General features: G+C 52.8%; 1 protein-coding gene across 4 annotated transcripts in view; it reads right to left on the bottom strand.

The window, feature by feature from the left end:
* CHST8 (carbohydrate sulfotransferase 8) overlaps window positions 1-18,532 on the bottom strand; it is a 156,352-nt gene that overhangs the window by 69,780 nt on the left and 68,040 nt on the right. For 3 of the 4 annotated variants that reach the window (XM_054673273.1, XM_001153658.4, XM_001153717.5), the window contains one exon: window positions 16,369-16,584. In XM_054673273.1, coding sequence (XP_054529248.1) covers window positions 16,369-16,498 — 130 coding nt within the window. In that variant the 5' untranslated portion in view covers window positions 16,499-16,584. Of the gene's footprint in view, window positions 1-16,368; window positions 16,585-18,532 lie in introns of those variants that run through there. The other variant, XM_009435246.5, reaches the window with a different exon arrangement.

Here is an 18,532-nt window from a genome sequence, read left to right as displayed (position 1 = left end):
CTGGGCCAGGCCAGGCCCCTCTCCAAAGGGACCCTTGCTGGGTGTGGCTGCCATGGTGCCCTAGGGGGGCAGAAAGGGAGCCAGGGTGGCCATGCCTGCCACACCCCATCACTGTGGGAAGCAGGCTGCCAAGTCAGAAATCCTCCTCCATTTACACCCACGGGCACCCACGCCCGCATCCCCAAGTAGATACTGGAGAGAGTGCCCACTCACAGGAAAGCTTTTCTTGAAATGAGTCTTCCTTTGCTACAGCAACAGAAGCTTGTCAGTGGGTGCAAATATTTGCATGTGAGTAACTGTGCGTAAATGAAGGAGGTTTTAATTAGGTGCGCTCCCCAGAACCCCACTCTCTGGCCCTTGCCTTCCCTGTATCTCTGCTGACCAGTCACCTCCCCGACCCCTCAGGTCCCCTGCCTGACCTGAACAGTGAACAGGTATCTGGCAGGGCTCCCGGCTGCTGAACCAAACAATGCCACTGAGGGGCTCTGTGCAGCCACTGTTGGTCAGCGGAGCCCAGGAGATGCTCTGCTCATGGACCGCTTGGGGTCTGGCTTCATGGGGGTCCTATGGGGCTGGAAGTAATTCTTAGCATCCCCTTCCCACCAGGAGACCCACCTCCTCTGTGTCCTCCCAGGGAGTATAGGGAGAGCAGGCATGGAGCCAAATAGGGCCGAGGGGGCAGGTCTCAGCCCCACGGGGGTTTAGGGTATTGGAAAGATCTAGTCCTCCCAGCCCATCCAACCAACAGTAGGTGCCAGACATCACCTATTATCTAACGTTAAAAAACACATTCCAAATTAGAGCTGCCCCTTTAAAATCAGGAGAATCCACATAAATGTATGTTACCGATTCTTAGCTTTTTTTTTTTTTTTTAAGACAGCGTCTCACTCTGTTGCCCAAGCTGGAATGTAGTGCGTGATTTCAGCTCACTGCAACTTCCACCTCCTGGGTTCAAGCTATTCTCCTGCCTCGGCCTCCTAAGTACCTGGGATTATAGGTGCCTGCCACCAACTCTGGCTAAATTTTGTAATTTTAGTAGAGATGGGGTTTCACCACGTTGGCCAGGCTAGTCTCGAACTCCTGACCTCAAGTGATCCGCCTGCTTCGGCCTCCCAAAGTGCTGGGATTACAGGCGTGAGCCACTGCACCTGGCCAGATTCTTAGCTTTTATAAAAAACAAAACAAAAACAAAAAGGATGACCTGGCCACCCTGGACCTACACTCCTGCACAGAGCTCTGGGCTGGAGCGGAGCAGCGGTGGCCCCTGGCCCTGGGGCCTGTCTGTCCACTTCCCCCTCACCCCATCCCCTTCCCCCCATCCTGTGGTCTCCCGCTCCCTGTGGCTCTGTCAGGCCTACTGTCTGATGGATCCCAGTGACCCTGCACAGCTCCCATGGACATCTCCTCATTCCCGTCCCTCCAATGCAGACCCAGACCCTGAGGGCAAAGGTCAAATGCACTCACAAAGGGCTGTAGCCTTTGGAGGAGGTGGGATGGGGTCTTGGGACTCCATCCAGGACCTGAGGAATGCCGGGAGCAGCCTTCCCATGGTGAAGCACCTTTGGACACAACCAGATGTAGTGAGGGGCTCATGGATCATCATCCCTGCAGTCCCGCCCTGGTGGAGAACCAAGACCAGGCACAGAGCTTGGTGGGGAGCTAGGATGGGGCCAGCCCACCCTCTCAGAAGTCTTCAGGCCTTTTGGGGAGGGCTGAAAAATGCCTCAACCAGGCCTGAGGGCAAGATGACAGGCAGCCCCTCAACCAGGCCTGAGGGCAAGATGACAGGCAGCCCCTGACTTCCCTCTGGGACCCCAGACGCGAACATGAGAAGCCCCCAGGAGCTCCTCCACCCCCCACTAGGAGCCTGCGCTGTGCAGGGACTCCCCGGTGGCAGCTGTCGGAGGGCACAACTGAACCGATTTAAGCTCAGCTATTTTCCCCACATAAAATAAAATTTCAAAATGAGCAAATCTTCCACTGACTTCCACTATGATTCAAGTCAAAACTGCAGAGCCACAAATCCTGGAAAATAAGCTTCATAATGAAAACATCAGCAGGCATATAATGGTGAAGCTTTTTTGGCTTAAATGAGATCTGCCCAGAGGCTCCCAACTTCTGCAAATATTGTGAGAAGGAGAGGGGGATCTTCAGTGACCCTAAAGGCACCACAAATGGTGTCAACCTCAATGCAAGAGCGGGATAACCCCACCGGCAGGCAGTTGGAGCCCAGCAGAAGGTGCGTCTAGCCCCAGGGTGTGTGGGCCCACGCCCGCCCCTACGGACCCACCCATTTGGCCTCCAGAACTGGACCTCCAGGCTTCTGTTGTCATAACTACCACCATAACTTTTTCAGAGTTTTAAAAAACCAAAACCCGCGCAGTGGCCATGGAGAAGGACAGCAATCGTAGCAACAGCCCTGTCCTTGGAGCGTGGGTGGACTCCTCACCACTTCCCTGCTGCCTGTGTTAGGAACAGGGGCTCGAGGACATCAGGAGGGTTGGCACACAGTGGGACCCCACCGGGCCCTTCTTCATGCTGGCAGTGGGTGTGCCCCGTTTCAACCCACTGGATGTCTCCAGGCCCTCCCCCTTGGCCCTGAGACTCCAGGCCAAGTGAGGCTGGGGGAAGGAGACAGAGCCAGGCAAAGGGCCCCCTACCTCGGGCCTCTTTGGAGCCTGGTGCCACTTGGGGAGTGGAGTCTCCCCTGCCCTCCACCTCTCCACGGCAGCTGCCCTGGGCTGTGCGGGAGGCTTGGCTCTGATGCCAGGTGACTCTCACTGAAGATGCTCAGGCAGTGAATGGGAACAGAGGTGGGGGAGGTGTTGGCACAGGAGGAGGGAAAAGAAGTCCAGCCATGTGGCATCCCTCCCGAGCCCCCAGCCTTCAGTCCTCCTTGGGCTCAATGCCTGGCCCTCGGAGCAGTCCCAGCACTCCAGACCCGAGGTAATCCTGAGGCATCTCATGCACAGATTGTGACCTCCGCTTCCTCCTCCCCCGGTCCCTCCAATGCATTCTGGGCCAGGCAGAGTGGGAACGGGGTCACCCCACACCTGTGACCTGCTCTGGGCCCTCTGGGCTGTGACTCACACGGCGGGTGAACGAGCCAGATTCATCCCCCTCGGGGGTCCTCTGGGGAACAATTGGCCACTGTGGAGACGCAACCCAACACTGGGGCTACCTGGGGACGCAGGACAAGCATCGGAACCGCCTGCCCCTCCTGGACCCTGCCCAGGCCCCCACATAATGGGAGACCCAGTTTTCCAGTTGGACTGAAATTTCAGAAGGTGTCTTTGTTGTAGGTTTTATTAATTCAACCAATGGAAGAGCCTTGGGGCTTCGGTTTGGGGGGCTGACAGTTGCCACAATCTGCTGGGTGTTGGCAAGAAATGTCCTTTGAGAAAAATGGTAGAATAACATCAGAAAAGAAAAGAAATATCGAGGAGTTTGAGGCAGCAGAGAGCTATGATCATGCCACTGCACTGCAGCCTGGGTGACAGAGCAAGACCCCTTACCTTAAAACAAAACATAGGCCGGGTGTGGTGGCTCACGCCTATAATCCCAGCACTTTGGGATGCCAAGGCGGGTGGATTCCTGTGGTGGATCACCGAGGTCAGGAGTTTGAGACCAGCCTGGCCAACATGGTGAAACTCCGTCTTTACTAAAAATACAAAATAAATTGGGAGTGGTGGTGCATGCCTGTAATCCCACCTACTCGGGAGGCTGAGACAGGAGAATCGCTTGAACTTGGGAGGCGGAAGTTGCAGTGAGCTGAGATCCAGCCTGGGTGACAGAGCGAGATTCCATCTCAAAAAACAAAAACAAACAAACAAACAAACAAGCATATAGACCATGACATTAACTAATAGCAAAAGGAAAGAAGGACAGAGAAGGGGGAGCACAGGCTTTGGAATCAGGCAGATCTGGGGTCAAATCCTGGCTGAGCCATGCAGGCTTCAGGACTTTGGGTAAATGAATGAATCTCCCTAAGTTTCAGTTGAGGATAAAGACGCCTGCCGAGGAGGGCGAGGGAAAATAGAAAGAGTACCACGTGCCAGGCACCCAATAAACAATAACCCTGACTACATTTCATGCACATTGAAGCTTGATTACATTGTCTCATTTTATAAATTACCATCATACACGTGCGTGGAGCTCTGCGGTTTTCAAAGCCACTTTTGTCCATGACTTCATTAGATCTCCTCTTCTATTTTTAGCATGTTACTGTAGTTCCTTTTAAAACATAAATCTCACTCTTATTGGACATGATCGTCCCAATTTTCTATTCTGCTCTCCTTTTTAATTTCCCCGCCCCTAGGAACCTTTAGCATAACAATTCTGGGACCGTTTCTATTAATATCAATTTTCAGATTACAGCAATGTGATGTCTGTTTCCTAATTTAATTAGGTGATTCCTGTTATTACTTCCTACATGCTCATTATTTTTCATTTAGCATATTTTAATGTACCAAAGGAAAGTGAGGCTCTGGCTAGCGACCCCCAGGGTGTCTTCTGCAGGAAGAGGCGAATATTCACTCCAATTGCAGGGGGTGGAGGAACCCAGGAAATCGTGGCCACGTAGAAGACTGGGAAGACACAGGATGGGACTGCTAAGGGGAACGGCCCAGGCTCAGGTGAGAGAGGCTTGAACTGAGAAACTTTCACGGCAGAGACAGGGTCCACAGTGGGCTCCCCCTCCAAATCAGGGCCTCCCAGGGAGTGTGGCAGTGAAGGTCCTTCATGACCCTCACCCTCAAACAGCAGAATTCAATGATGGTCCCAAAGCTAGCACCGCCCAGACGCATCAAACCCACTACGCTCGGGGTATCCAGACCTGAAGGTTCCATGTTCCGACCCTGCCTATTTCTGGCACTTGGGCAATCAACACGTAAGGAGCGCTCCATGTCCATCCCTCCATCAGTACTGGTCTTTGCACAACTCCAGGGAACACCCTTCACACTGCAATCTATGTGAACCATACCCCAGAATTAGCATAAAGCACAGTGTGGGTGTGTCCCTGCTGGGTGCAAAGTAGCAACTGGGGCTTGGCTTTCTGTGCCCCTGGGCTCTGGCCACCCTCTCTGCCCCTCCCCACCTCCAATTGTGCATAATGATGGCTGGCCTGGCCTAGAAGGAACCGCCACGAAGACATTCTGGAGTTTATGAGAAAAAAGGAGGGCAGGACTTCCAGAGCCATGCTTGGAAGAAACACGGTGACAAGGACCCCACCCACAGCCCTGAGGCGGAGAGCCTGGTGCATTAGGTGACAAGGAGGAGGCACTCCAGGAGTACTGAAAACCCAGTAGGTGGCTTTCCCTGGAGTGAAATTGTCTCTGCTGTGGCCCAGGAAAAGTGAGGCATGGGAGGGCGAGGTGGCCCTTGCCAGCCTTGGGCGCTGTTCAGGAAGAGAGTTTGAAGCTGCAGGTGCATTGTTTAGAAACACTGGGTTCTGAGAGTTCCAGCCCTGCTGATTTTGAGATAATGTATTGCCAGCTACTTAACAGGATGGATCACTGCAATTACATGTCACTTCTGATGTTCACAGTCACAACAAGGATGTGTCAGCCTCCCAAGGTTTGTAGGAAATATATATGATGTTCCGCAATGCCGTTAGAAAATGGTTTCAGGAAACAGATGCAAGAGGGTTCCAATAAAACCCACCTGCCCGGGGAAAGCAGCCGGCTCCATGGAAACTGGAGGGGCGGGTACCAGCCCAGGAAGGAGTCTGGGCTTAGACGCCCAGCTGCGCGAGGACCGGACTCGCTCTGAGAGGGCCAGTAGACATATTTCCCCTGCAGCCAACCTGGCCCAGCTGCTCAGAGAGAGCAGGCAGGGGTGGCCGCTGCACTTCTGTTGCCTCTATCACCCTCCTTTGGGTGAGCTGTTGAGAGCTTCTTAGCAGGCGCTCCTGTGGTCCTGGCCCACCCACGACATTTGTCCTGGCATTTGTCTCAGAGCTCCAGGGGGACACACTCAGAACATGACAGTCACTGTAGGAGCTGGACAGACCTTCTGACATTGCAGTTTGGTCCGAACAGGCACAGGCAGGGCAGTGTGTCCCTGGTAACCCTGGGACCCAGAGTGAAGGCCACATTTTCTCCAATCAACACAGCGCTGCCTCCAGGACATCAAAACAAGAGCCCTGGCATCAGGCAGACCCGCGGGCATTGGACTTCTGGCTCTATTCATTTCTAGCTGTGAGATATTAGGCATGACGCATAGCAGCACGTGCTGCAGAGGGAGACCCCTGGCTCCACTGGAATCTCACCCAAGCCCGCTTCACTGCTTCCACTGGAGGTCAGCACCTCCTGTTCACTAGAGAGGACAAACAAGCAGCCCACAGTTCCCCTCTTCCAGAAAGTCCTCCTGGCTCCTCCAGCACTCACCTCTCAAGAAAGGTTTACAACCTGCCTTAAGTGTCCCCCAGGCCCCGCTGAGCCAGGGCCAGGTCTCCCCTCCACTGCCCCCAGATTGGGAACCCTGTAAGGAAAGGCCTGGATAACCTCCTTCCTTGACCCCACAGATTGTGAGCTCCCGAGAGCAGAACCCGAGCTTCCTTCTCCCGTGTCTCCATCTCCCTGTGCACCCCTCCCCTGCCTCGGTACAGCTAAGCGGCTGGGCTTGCAGGGCCTTCACACAGATGGGCACGTACAGATCTCTCCCTGTGGCTGGCAAGCCCAGGGACCCAGGCATGGAGGTCCCATCCCAGGACAATGTGAGGTTTGGGCCGAAAAGCATGAATCTCCATGCTGGCATCCAGCCCGACAGGGAGCATGGACAGCTTCCAGGATACTGGTTTCCTGGCCTGGAAATGTGGAGTAGATGTGAGTCCAGAGCTGCCAGCCCCTCTCCCAGGGCAAGGCTCTCCCATAGCCCTCCCCACCCTGCATGGTGCCAGCGTCCAGGCCTGGGGTGTATGAGGGTAAAGGAGTGAGTGTGTCGACCTGTGAGTGGAGACGCAGGTGCAGAGGGGCTAGGGCATGGTGGGGGCTTCCTGCCTGTCTTGCCTGGTCCTTCATTCTGTGGGGCTGGACACCCCTCGGTGGAGGAGCTACAGGGAGACTCCACACAACCTGCCAAGCATCTCAGACACCATAAGCCCCAAATGGAACCTGTGATCTCCTGCCCCATCGCCCTGACCTCTCCCCATCTGGCACATCTGCCCCATGAATGGCACCCCCAACCTCCCTCCTCTAGAGCCAGAAACCCGAGTCCTTCTGAACCAAGACCACTGCCCTCCCCGCCCTCCTCACCTCCTTGTCCTCTCATTCGAAAGGTCTCCAACACTGCATGCGATATCCTTGGCTGCCCCCAATCTCCTTGCATTTGTTGCATCTCCCTGTCTGCTCTCTGCCCATGGCCACACAACAGGCAGCCACCAGAATGAGCTTGCTTGCTTTATTTATTTATTTATTTCTTTTTTTTTTCTTTTTGAGACGGAGTCTCGCTTTGTCGCCCAGGCTGAAGTGCAGTGGCACGATCTCAGCTCACTGGATAAAGGATTGTAGTTGGCGTGATCTCAGCTCACTGGATAAAGGATTGTAGTTGGCGTGATCTCAGCTCACTGGATAAAGGATTGTAGTTCTTTTAAAAGAACTACAACCTCTGCCTTCTGAGTTCAAGCAATTCTCCTGCCTCAGTCTCCCAAGTAGCTGGGACTACAGGCCCATGCCACCATGCCCGGCTTATTTTTGTATTTTTAGTAGAGGCGGGGTTTTGCCATGTTGCCCAGGCTGGTCTCTAACTCCTGACCTCAGGTGATCCACCGCCTCAGCCTCCCAAAGTGTTGGAATTACAGGCATGAGCCACTGCGCCCAGCCCAGAATGAGCTTTCTGATGCACCACTCCCTACTCCTGGGTCCCCAGAGCTCTTTGTTGCCAGAGGCCAAGGCTGGCTCCTCTACCACACTGCAAGGGCCTGCTGGGCCCAGGGCCGGCTGTGTCTTCAGCCAGGAGTCTAGATCCACAGGTCATGCTGCAGCCCCTAAACCACTTAAAGTTCTCCACATGCTGCATTCTCTCAGGACTCCAATCCTTTATCCACACTGTTCTCTCTGCCCAGGCTCTGCTCCAGGTCCAGAACACAACAATACTGGGTGCCCCAAGTGCTGGGGAGACAGTGTGGTGCAGTGAAAAACAGGCAGCCGCCCAGGCCACATCCTAGCTCTGAAGCCCAGAAGCTGTGTGGCCTTGGGTATGGTTCTTAGCCTCTCTTACCTCAATAGTCTCATTTTTCAAATGGTGTAATAATAATTCACTCATAGGGGTTTTAAAGTATTACATGAGGCTGGGCACAGTGGCTCACACTATAATCTCAGCACTTTGGAAGCACGAGGTAGGTGGATCACTTGAGGCCAGGAGTTCGAGACCAGCCTGGGCAACATGGCGAAACCCCATCTCTACCAAAAATACAAAAGTTAGATGGGCGTGAAGGGGGTGCCTGTGGTCCCAGGTACTCAGAAGGCTGAGATGGGAGGATCACTGGAGCCCAGGAAGTCAAGGCTGCAGTGACCTGAGATCACACCACTGCACTGTAGCCTGGGTGACAGAGTGAGACTCTATCTCAAAAAAAAAATAAATAAAAATAAAGCATTAAATGAAGAGAAAAACAAATAATCCCATCAAAAAGTGGGCACAGGACATGAATAGACATTTCTCAAAAGGCTCACAGGTTGGGCGAGGTGGTTACCGCCTGTAATCCCAGCACTCTGGGAGGCCGAGGCAGGTGGATCACAAGGTCAGGAGTTTGAGACCAGCCTGGCCAACATAATGAAACCCCATCTCTACTAAAAATACAAAAAATTTAGCCAGGCATGGTGGCATTAGAACATGTAATCCCAGCTACTTGGGAGGCTGAGGCAGGAGAATCGCTTGAACCCGGGAGGCAGAGGTTGTGGTGAGCCAAGATCGTGCCATTGGACTCTAGCCTGGGCAACAAGAGCAAAACTCCGTCTCAAAAAAAAAAAAAAAAAAAAAAAAAAACTTAAAAAACAATAATGTTGGCATGGATGTGGTGAAAAGGGAACGCTTTTACACTGCTGGTTGGAATGTAAATTAGTACAACCACTATGGGAAACAGTGTGGAGATTCCTTAAAGCAGCGGTCCCCAACTTTTTTGGCACCAGGAACCAGTTTCGTGGAAGACAAAATTTTTCTACGGTCTGGGGAAGGGAGATGGGGGTGGGGAGGTGGTGGTTTCGAGATGGTTCAAGCACATTACATTTATTGTGCACTTTATTTCTATTACTATTACTTTGTAATATATAATGTATATACATGGATATATTATTACATGTAATATATCCAGTGACAGATCATCAGGTATTAGATTCTCATAAGGAGCGCACAACCTAGATCCCTTGTATGTGCAGTTCACAAGAGGGTTCGAGCTCTTCTGGACTCTAATGTGGCCGCCGATCTGACAGTAGGCCGAGCTCAGCTTTGATAGCTCACGCACCACTCACCTCTCACTGTGCGGCCTGGGTCCTAACCCAGGGGTTGGAGACCCCTGCCTTAAAAAACCAAAAGTAGAACTACCATTCAATCCAGGAATCCCACTCCTGGGTATCTACTCAGAGGAAAAGTCATCATATGAAAAAGACACATGCTCATGCATATTTATTGCAGCACAATTCACAACTGCAAAGATATGGAACCAACCTAAGTGCCCATCAACCAATGAGCAGACAAAGAAAATGTGGTGACCGGGTGCGGTGGCTCACGCCTGCAATCCCAGCACTTTGGGAGGCTGAGGTGGGGGGATCACCTGAGGTTAGGAATCTGAGACCAGCCTGGCCAACATGGTGAAACACTGTCTCTGCCAAAAATACACAAATCAGCCAGGTGTGGTGGTGGGCACCTGTAATCCCAGCTACTAAGGAAGCTAAGGCAGGAGAATCGCTCCAACCCAGGAGGTGGAGGTTGCAGTGAGCTGAGATTACACCACTGTACTCCAGCCTGGGAGACAAAAGCAAAACTCCATCTCAAAAAAAAAAAAAAAAAGAAAGAAAGAAAAAGAAAATGTGGTATATATACACCATGGAATAGTACTCAGCCATAAAAAGGAACAAAATAATGTCTTTTGCAGCAACTTGGATAGATGGGGAGGGCATTATTCTAAGTGAAGTAACTCAGGAATGGAAAACCAAATACTGCATGTTCTCACTTATAAGTGGGAGCTAAGCTGTGGGGACCTAAAGGCATAAAGTGATACAATAGACTATGGGACTCAGGGGACAAGCCTGGGATGGGGGGTGAGGGACAAAAGATTACATATTGGGTACGGTGTACACTGCTTGGGTGACGAATGGGTGCCCTAAAATCTCCTAATTTACCACTAAAGAACTTATCCACGTAACCAAAAACCACCTATACCCCCAAAACTATTGAAATTTTAAAAGTAGTAAATGAGCATTAAATATATGAAAAGTGCTTGTGATTGTGCCTGGCTCATCTCGAGGGCCTGAGAGCATTAGCTAGTATCAGTATTGTTGCTACTTCTGTGTCTGCCCCAGTGAGTGCTGGCACATTGTCTCAAACTAGACATCGTTTATTTGTAAGAATTATACCTAGCCAGTTGTGGTGGCTCACATCTGTAATCTCAGCACTTTGGGAGGCTGAGGCGGGAGATCACTTGAGCCCAGGAGTTTAAGACCAGTCTGGGCAACATGGTAAGATCCTGTCTGTATAAAAAATAAAATAAATAGCTGGGTGTAGTGGCGTCTGCCTGTGGTCTCAGCTACTCAGGAGGCTCAGGTAGGAGGATCACTCGAGCCCAGGAGGTCAAAGCTGCAGTGAGCTTTCATGGCAAGACTACACACCAGCCCGGGCCACAGAGCAAGACCCTACCTCAAGAACGGAAGGGAAGGGAGCAGAAGGGGAGGGGAGGGGAGGAGAGGGGAGGGAAGGGAAGGGAAATTATATGCATTAGAACATGTAAAGCTAGGCGTGGTGGCTCACGCCTATAATCCCAACACTTTGGGAGGCCAAGGCAGGTAGATCGCCTGAAGCTCAGGAGTTCGAGACCAGCCTGGCCAACATGGTAAAACCCCGTCTCTACTAAAAAGATAAAAATTAGCTAGGTGTGGTGGTGGACAGCTGTAATCCCAGCTACTTGGGAGGTTGAGACATGAGAATCGCTTGAACCTGGGAGGCGGAAGTTGCAGTGAGCCAAGATCATGCCACTGCACTCCAGCCTGGGCTACAGAGCGAGACTCTGTCTCAAAAAAGTAAAGTTCTCAGTACAAGGCCTGGCCCATGGTAAATGTTCAGTCAATATTCATTATTATCTTCATCGTTAAATTTCCCCATGCCCTGCAGGAGTGCCCCAAGACAGGCCACAGACCTAGGAGTCATCGGGGGCTGTCCGGTCCCATTGTCTGTGCCAGAGGTCCCTGAGGGGGATCTTTGCTGTCCACCACAGCTGCCTCCCCACTGGGCACCCCAGAACCACCACCCACAACTCCTTGACTCCAGGAAAAGGCAAAGGGCTCTGAAACATGGGGTGGCTCCACTTAAAGAAAACTCACTCTGCAAAAGCCAAACATTAAAAGAACGAACTATTTACAGTGTGCCAGCAAGAGAATCTGTATGGTAACATTTCATATATATATATATGAATAAACTACAACAGAATCTGTATGGTAACATTGCATTTATATATATATCTATGAATAAACTACAACAGAATCTGTATGGTAACATTGTAGTTTTATATACATATCTACGAATAAACCAATCAATCCACACCACTCACTTTGGCTTCATGGGTCACTGACAATGACTCACCTTGCCCCATTAAAACAAAATCCATTCCACTTAAAAGAATGAAGAAGGAGTGATAAAATCAGAACATTGCCACTGTGTAAACTCTAATGAATGGCTGGATCTAGGCACGATCTCTGGCAGCTGATAACACAAGACAGCCAGGCAGACAGGAGCCTCCTGATGGAATAATACAGAACCACCCGTGAATTCCTGTCCCCCAAAACTCCCCTAGAACAAAACAAAAACCAATCCAAACCTGTATCTGATCAAGCTTCAAGATTCACCTAATTTATTGGGACAACAAAGAACAAAGAACAATGTGAATCCTTATCAGACAGGCCCAATCAGCCAAATCTCAATTTACAGAAAGTTCTATAGGAACCGTGACCTGGTTTCCTCAAATAAATAGTGGGAGAAGAATACAGATGGAGAAGGAAACTTACAGATTAAAGGAGATTTAAAAGACTCATCCACCAACTGCCATGTGAGGGCCTTTTCTGGATATTGGATGGAACAAATTGGAAATAAAGGTAATTATATTTGTGAGACAGTTAGACATTTGCACACTGACTGACTATTTGATGCTATTGAGGAATCATTAAATTTGATGTTATTAAGGAATGAGTTCAGTGGTGATGTCAATAAAACAGTTCTTATCTTTTAAACTGAGAAATATATTGAAATATTTATGGCTGAGGCCGGGCACGGTGGCTCTCACCTGTAATCCCAGCACTTTGGGAGGCCGAGGTGGGCAGATCACCTGAGGTTGGGGATTCGAGATCAGCCTGACCAACATGGAGAAACCCTGTCTCTACTAAAAATACAAAATTAGCCAGGGGTGGTGGTGCATGCCTGTAATCCCAGCTACTCGAGAGGCTGAGGCCAGAGAATTGCTTGAACCCAGGAGGTGGAGTTTGCGGTGAGCTGAGATCGCGCCATTGCACTCCAGCCTGGGCAACAAGAAAGAAACTCCATCTCAAAAAAAAAAAAAAAAAAAAGAAATAGTTATAGCTGAATTGATAGGATGTCTGGTATAGACTTCAAAAATCACTTGAAAGGAGGGAAGTGGATGGTGCTATGGATGGGGCCAGCCTGGTGTTGGTGGGGGGTGCTGGGTGCCCAGTATGTGGTGTTCATGGCACTATCCTACTCCACTACTGCATGTGTTCCAAATTCTCTATGATAAAACATTCACAAAGAAAGCAGCTCGTAAAATTCAGTTTGCTCAACCAAATGTGGAGTCAGCCTTCTGCAGCCCCCAGAGCCAGTACATTGGGAATTTTTTGTTGTTTGAGACAAAGTCCGGCCCTGTCACCCAGGCTGGAGCGCAGTGGCACAATCAGCTCACTGCAGTCTCGACCTCCTGGGCTGAAAGGATCCTCCCACCTCAGCTTCCTAAGTTGCTGAGACTACAGGTGTGCACCGCTACACTCAGCTAATTTTGTTTATTTTTTTTGTAGAGACAGGGTCTTGCTCTGTTGCCCAGGCTGGTCTAGAACTCCTAGGTTCAAGTGATTCTCCCACCCAGGCCTCCCAAAGTGCTGAGATTACAGGCACGCACCACCACACCTGGCCATTGGTGTTTGTTATTCCTGGTTCTGGCCTGGTCTCCAAGCCTTTCTCTTGGAGAAGAGGTAAGTCTTGTCTACTGGGTCAAAAAGTGAATTTCCTGAAAGCAGAAGCTCTGGCCTCAGGGCCTGGCAATCCTGGAGACTGGAAAAGAACTATAACTGGAGAAGTGAATTCTCTGTTACACAAAACCTCATCTTCGCATGCGGATAGCTTACTGGGTAGCTCTGCCTGTTTCCAAAGATTTGATTTGGAATGTAGTAAAAAAAAAGTTTAAAATGTGGTTTGATTTACAAAAGTTTGGCAACCCCCTACAATTCCATCTACTGCCTAAGCCAGGTGAGCTTGGCTGGCTGATCCATGTAACGTTCAGGTGCTGTTAATATCCGGTGGCTGCGTGGGAGGGACGTGAATAAGGCCAGGCCCCAAGGGACCTCAAGCAACTCAGAATTCCCGCCACTCCCCATCCCCTTTCTACATTTGTTGTGCCACAAACTGCAGCTCCCAGAGAACTCCGTCCCCAGGACAGTTCATGCCACGGTATGGAATTTCCTCCGTAGATCCGCTCATCTCCACTCCCAGCCCTCCACCCCAACACCTGCCTGTTTGCCTGATCGGGATGGCAGGGCAACTCCCAGAATCTGTTCCTCCCACCAACAGAAATTCACAGGGAGAAGGCTTGTCAGGGGCCCTTGGGGCCACCCAGCCATGCAACTGGACACATACACTTTGTAAGCACTGGTTTCCAACAGATAAATGTAATCAAGGTTTATATGCTCAGAGAAGCCAACAGGATGGGATTGTTTCACTTGAAAGATCAGAAGAAAATTGTAACTAATGTTGTGGAAAATTACTTTGATATTGCTTTCTTGGTACCGAATCACAATTAGGCTGCCGTGAGAAGTACAGGGAAGGAATAAATGAATAGTAACAAATCAACACAAACAGCCTGTGTCAGAGGCACTTTGCTCAGGGAAAGTAACGTAAGCATTACTTAAAGTTTTATGACTGTGTTTGGTGTGATTTACCCAGACCGTCAAGTCTGCCCATCACCTGGCACGTGGTGAGGGTGGTCTGGCTGCATGGACCATCAGAAGACCCACGTGTGCTCCTTGCCAGGTCTGCCAGCTGCAGAGGGATGATGGCCTCGGCTCCGTGCCATCTGACACCCCCTGCCAGCCTGAGGCTCCGATCTTCCCAGAAATCCCAGCCGTCCCCTGGGTCCCCAGCCCACCTGTAATCCACACGTATGTGCACTCAGGAAGCTGGGCAGGGCAACAGGGACCTGCATAGCGAGCGCTGTTGCTGCGGCAGGGCAGGGCACTAGCTGAAGCCACCAAACCACAGTCCCATCCAGGAGTGTCCCACCGATGGGTCCAGGCCCTGGTCCCAGGTGGGCATCACAGGCACACTCATGCCTCCTCTCCCAGGCTCCTCCTGCAGAATGTGGGTACTGGCCGCCTGGACCCTCTGCCTACATGCACCCCCAACCACACACACACCAAGGACACACCCAGTCAGCGTTTGCTCACCCTTCTTCCTGACTATGCTTCTATGCAGATAACACACGACCTTAGGTACCAGCTCACTGTCTGCCCTGGTGGCGCTGTCCCAAGGGGCCCTGTTCTGCCAATGCAGTGTCATGAGCTGTTCTGGGGCTCATGTGAGGCTGCAAAGCTCCCACAGGAGAGCCGGCTCTGCTGCGCACCTGCTGCTCCAGAAGCCTGGGAGTGGCCAGACCCACTTCTGACAGCCACCACCTGTGGGGGCCCGGCACAGGCGTGAGTCAGCACCGATGACTCGCCCACCATCTCCTGGAGGCCACCACCTTGGCTGCCTCCCTCTGACTCTCAACTCATTTGCCTGCCCATGGGGAGCCTCTGGCAGCTGCCAGACCCAGGGCCCCAGCTCTGGCCTCCTTGTGCTCTTTTCACCTTCCTTCCTGGTGCCCACAGGCCCTCAATCTGCACTAAAGGCCACACATCATGGGTGCTCGTCCATAATGGGGGCGGAGGAGTTGCAGAGTAAGACCCCTTCCTGTGCTCTGGGCTTCTGGCAGGGATTTGTGCAGGAACCCCTCTGCCTACACCTCTGGCCCCCTTCTCTTTCATCCTGTCTCTGGCTCACAGCACTGAGCAAGCAAGAGAGAGTGAGTGGGTGTCCCTGCAGAGGAGCGGTGTCTCTGGGGGTGCACCAGCCTGTCCATGCCCTAGAGCATGTGGACTGCGAGTGTGTGGCTTCATGGAACTGCCCCTAACAGGGGCCACTGCTGAGACACCTCCCCTCCTCTCCCTCTAAAGCAGAGAGCTCCCAGGCCTTGGCATGCTGCCAGCTGACCTCCTGTCCTTCCATATCTCTGGGGATGGGGACCGTGTCCCGGCAGCAGAAACCTTGCCTGAACTCCCTCTCCACACTCCGTCTGCCCTGAGATGCCAGAATCACCCTTCCTGCTCTGGCCTCCCTGCCATCCCACCTGTTCCCAGCAGCCCTCTGTGACTCCAGTGGGCCACCGGGTAGGGGTGGAATGGAAGTAGCAGTGGGGGACCCTCGGAGGGGGTCTTGGCCTCACAAAACCAGGAGGTACCCTGACCCCCTTTGTCCAGACCAGAGGGGCTAGATTCCCCAGGGCTGGGCAGGGAAACTGAGTCTTGCTTGTGGGGCATGGGCTCAGGGAGAAGTTGTCTACTTTCTGATGTCCCTGACAATGTGGAAGAGGCCTGAGAGGTGGCGGAATCCTGTTTAAATCTGAGTTTCATCAAAGGCAACAACTGGCTCAATAGACAGCAGCCTTGCCATGACTCCCAAAAGAGGCCACCCTGCTGCTAGGCACTGGCTGGAGGTCTTGCATCAGACACAGCACTCCCACATTGAGACTGACGCCTTCCCCGGGAAGCCAGGACTCTGCCTGCTGGGGGTCTTGGCACAGACTTGCCCCTTTCCCCCAAGCCCAGCACACCAGGGCAGCTGTGGAGGCCTGAGCTTCAGGCTGGAAAGCTGGGGGCAGTGATGGCAGGACTCAGCGCAAGGACTCACCTGGCACCTGCTGGGGGGCGAGTTCCGTGGGGTCCTGCAGGCTGATGAAGAGGAGGAGGCCTGCAGCTCCGAACAGCAGGACGGATGAGAACATGCAGGCCAGCCGCATCGTTCCAGGTCGCGGGGTCATCCGGGGCTTGCTCAGGGGTCACCTCTTGGGTGTGGGGGGCACGTTCTTCCCTCATCGTCCACACCAGGCGTCCATCAGGCCGAGATCTACGGGGCAGAGGAGGGATAGTCATCACCGAGGCGCGAGGCACCCAGGCAGGTGTAGGCAGCACTCACTGCAGCAATCCAAGTGCAATCTCTGGACGCCTCTGCCCTCTACAAGTTACCCAGGGGTGCCCTTTCCACCCTTTCACACCCAGGAGGCTGAGGGAAGCCTGTTCCCACCTGTGGCTGGAATGCTAGCTTTCCACCAGGGTCTCCTGTATCTGCACCTCTGGACAAATCATGGAATGAGACACCCTCTGGCCCTGCCTTGGGGAGCCCAGTTGGGAACCTCCAGGCCCCTAGTCAGTAACCAGCAGCCACCCCCTGCACTGTCCAGGCCTCCAAATAAGCATGCGTGCTCCCAGGGCGGGGGCCTAGGTACTGGCGGGAACCTGGGTCCTTGTCCCTGGTACCCGGCCCTGTGGGCAGAGAAGCTCTCGGATGTGCCTCCACCCTGCTTCTCTCTGTAGGGCACTGGGGACAAGGTCTCCATAGAGCAGGCAGCTCTGAGAAGGAGCCTGCTAGGCTCAAAGGATATTCAAGCACAGACAGACTCCCCTGTGCCAGCCAGGGCTGTCCTCACTGATGGACTGACAGATGGGTTGGCGTATGTCGGTCCCTCTGGACAGTCACACCAGAGGGAGCTGAGGCTCTGGCCAGACCACTGGAGTCCCTGTGCTCGAGGCCCTTGGCCTGGAGTGGAGGTGGGGCAGCTAGACCTGTGTCCAACAGACTCCAAGCTCAGAGGCACAGAGGCTGGGTACTAACACCCCCTCGTGTTCCTGGGGGTGGGCACTAACTGCTCCAGCCACTGCAGACCCAGAGTATATCCATGTGACTTATCCCTTACCCCGCTTCCTCCTAGAGGGCAGGGAGAGAAATTCCCCATCCCCCACATACCAGCCAGTCACGCCAACAGGGCCAGGCTGTGCATCGGGATGGGGGCACCCCAAGGCCATTTGCCCAAAGGAAGAATATAAGTTCCTGCAGTGGTGTGTAGAGAGGGCATGGGCAGAGTACAGGGGGAGAGAGCCACAGGCGGCAGGCACCCCAGGGACCCCCCCACCCCCTTTGAAGTTCAGTCACTCTGTCCCCTTACTTTCCAGCGGGCCTTGCTGGCTAGGCTGAGAGGATCACCCTTTTTCCACCCAAGAGCGCTGGAGGGAACTTCCCCACCCTGGCACAGGTCAGTGCCTGAGGGAGGTGAGGCCAGGTAGGCAGCTCCCAGTAGCCTCTGAGGCCACAGCTGGGTGGCTGTTTAAGCCCCAGGTCAAATATGCTGCTCGGCCCAAGGACATCTCCCTGCCCAGGGATAATACTTCAGCCAGGTGACTCCTCCCCAACACGGACCCAGGCACTGGGGAAAGAAGCCCCCACACCCAGTCCATGGAGCACAACAGATGAGAAGAGGCACTCTCCCTGCTCCCCTGCCCACGACTCCCCACGACCAGATTGTTCTGAAAAGTTCAAGGGCTAGGGAGGGTAAATTGCAGGTTTGGGTTTCTCCCCTCTGCAGTTTCTGTAATTATTTTTTCACTCAGTTAACTTTAATTAACCCGCCCCAGGCCTCTCCGCACTGGGAAGGCACCTGACGCTGGGCTCTCTGGACTGTGCTGAGCAGTTGGTTCCTGCGGCCTTCTAGCTTTTTACAGAATCACTGAGCTGGGCCTGTTTTGCCTCTGGAGCTGGCTCCGGGGTGTCAGGCTGGCTCCGACCTCACTGCAATGGCCTCTGCCCCAAAGACAAACTGCTGCTTCCCGTCATCCACCGAGGCCACCCCTGCCTTGCCTGCAGAGAGTAGAAATGGACAGTCATGTGTCCCCAAGGGCTCAGACTCAAAGCCCCTTGTGCGGGGCTGGGGCCTCTCCCTCCATGGCTGCCCTGGATGAGGCCATCCTGAGGACCTGGGGTTCACTGCCTTGCAAAGACACAGATGCAGCAGTGTAAGCCC

Source organism: Pan troglodytes, chromosome 20 (genome assembly GCF_028858775.2).
Source record: "Pan troglodytes isolate AG18354 chromosome 20, NHGRI_mPanTro3-v2.0_pri, whole genome shotgun sequence".
Taxonomy (NCBI): Eukaryota; Metazoa; Chordata; class Mammalia; order Primates; family Hominidae; genus Pan; species Pan troglodytes.
Note: the sequence above shows the minus strand (reverse complement) of the source record. Positions and strands in the feature narration are given on the sequence as shown.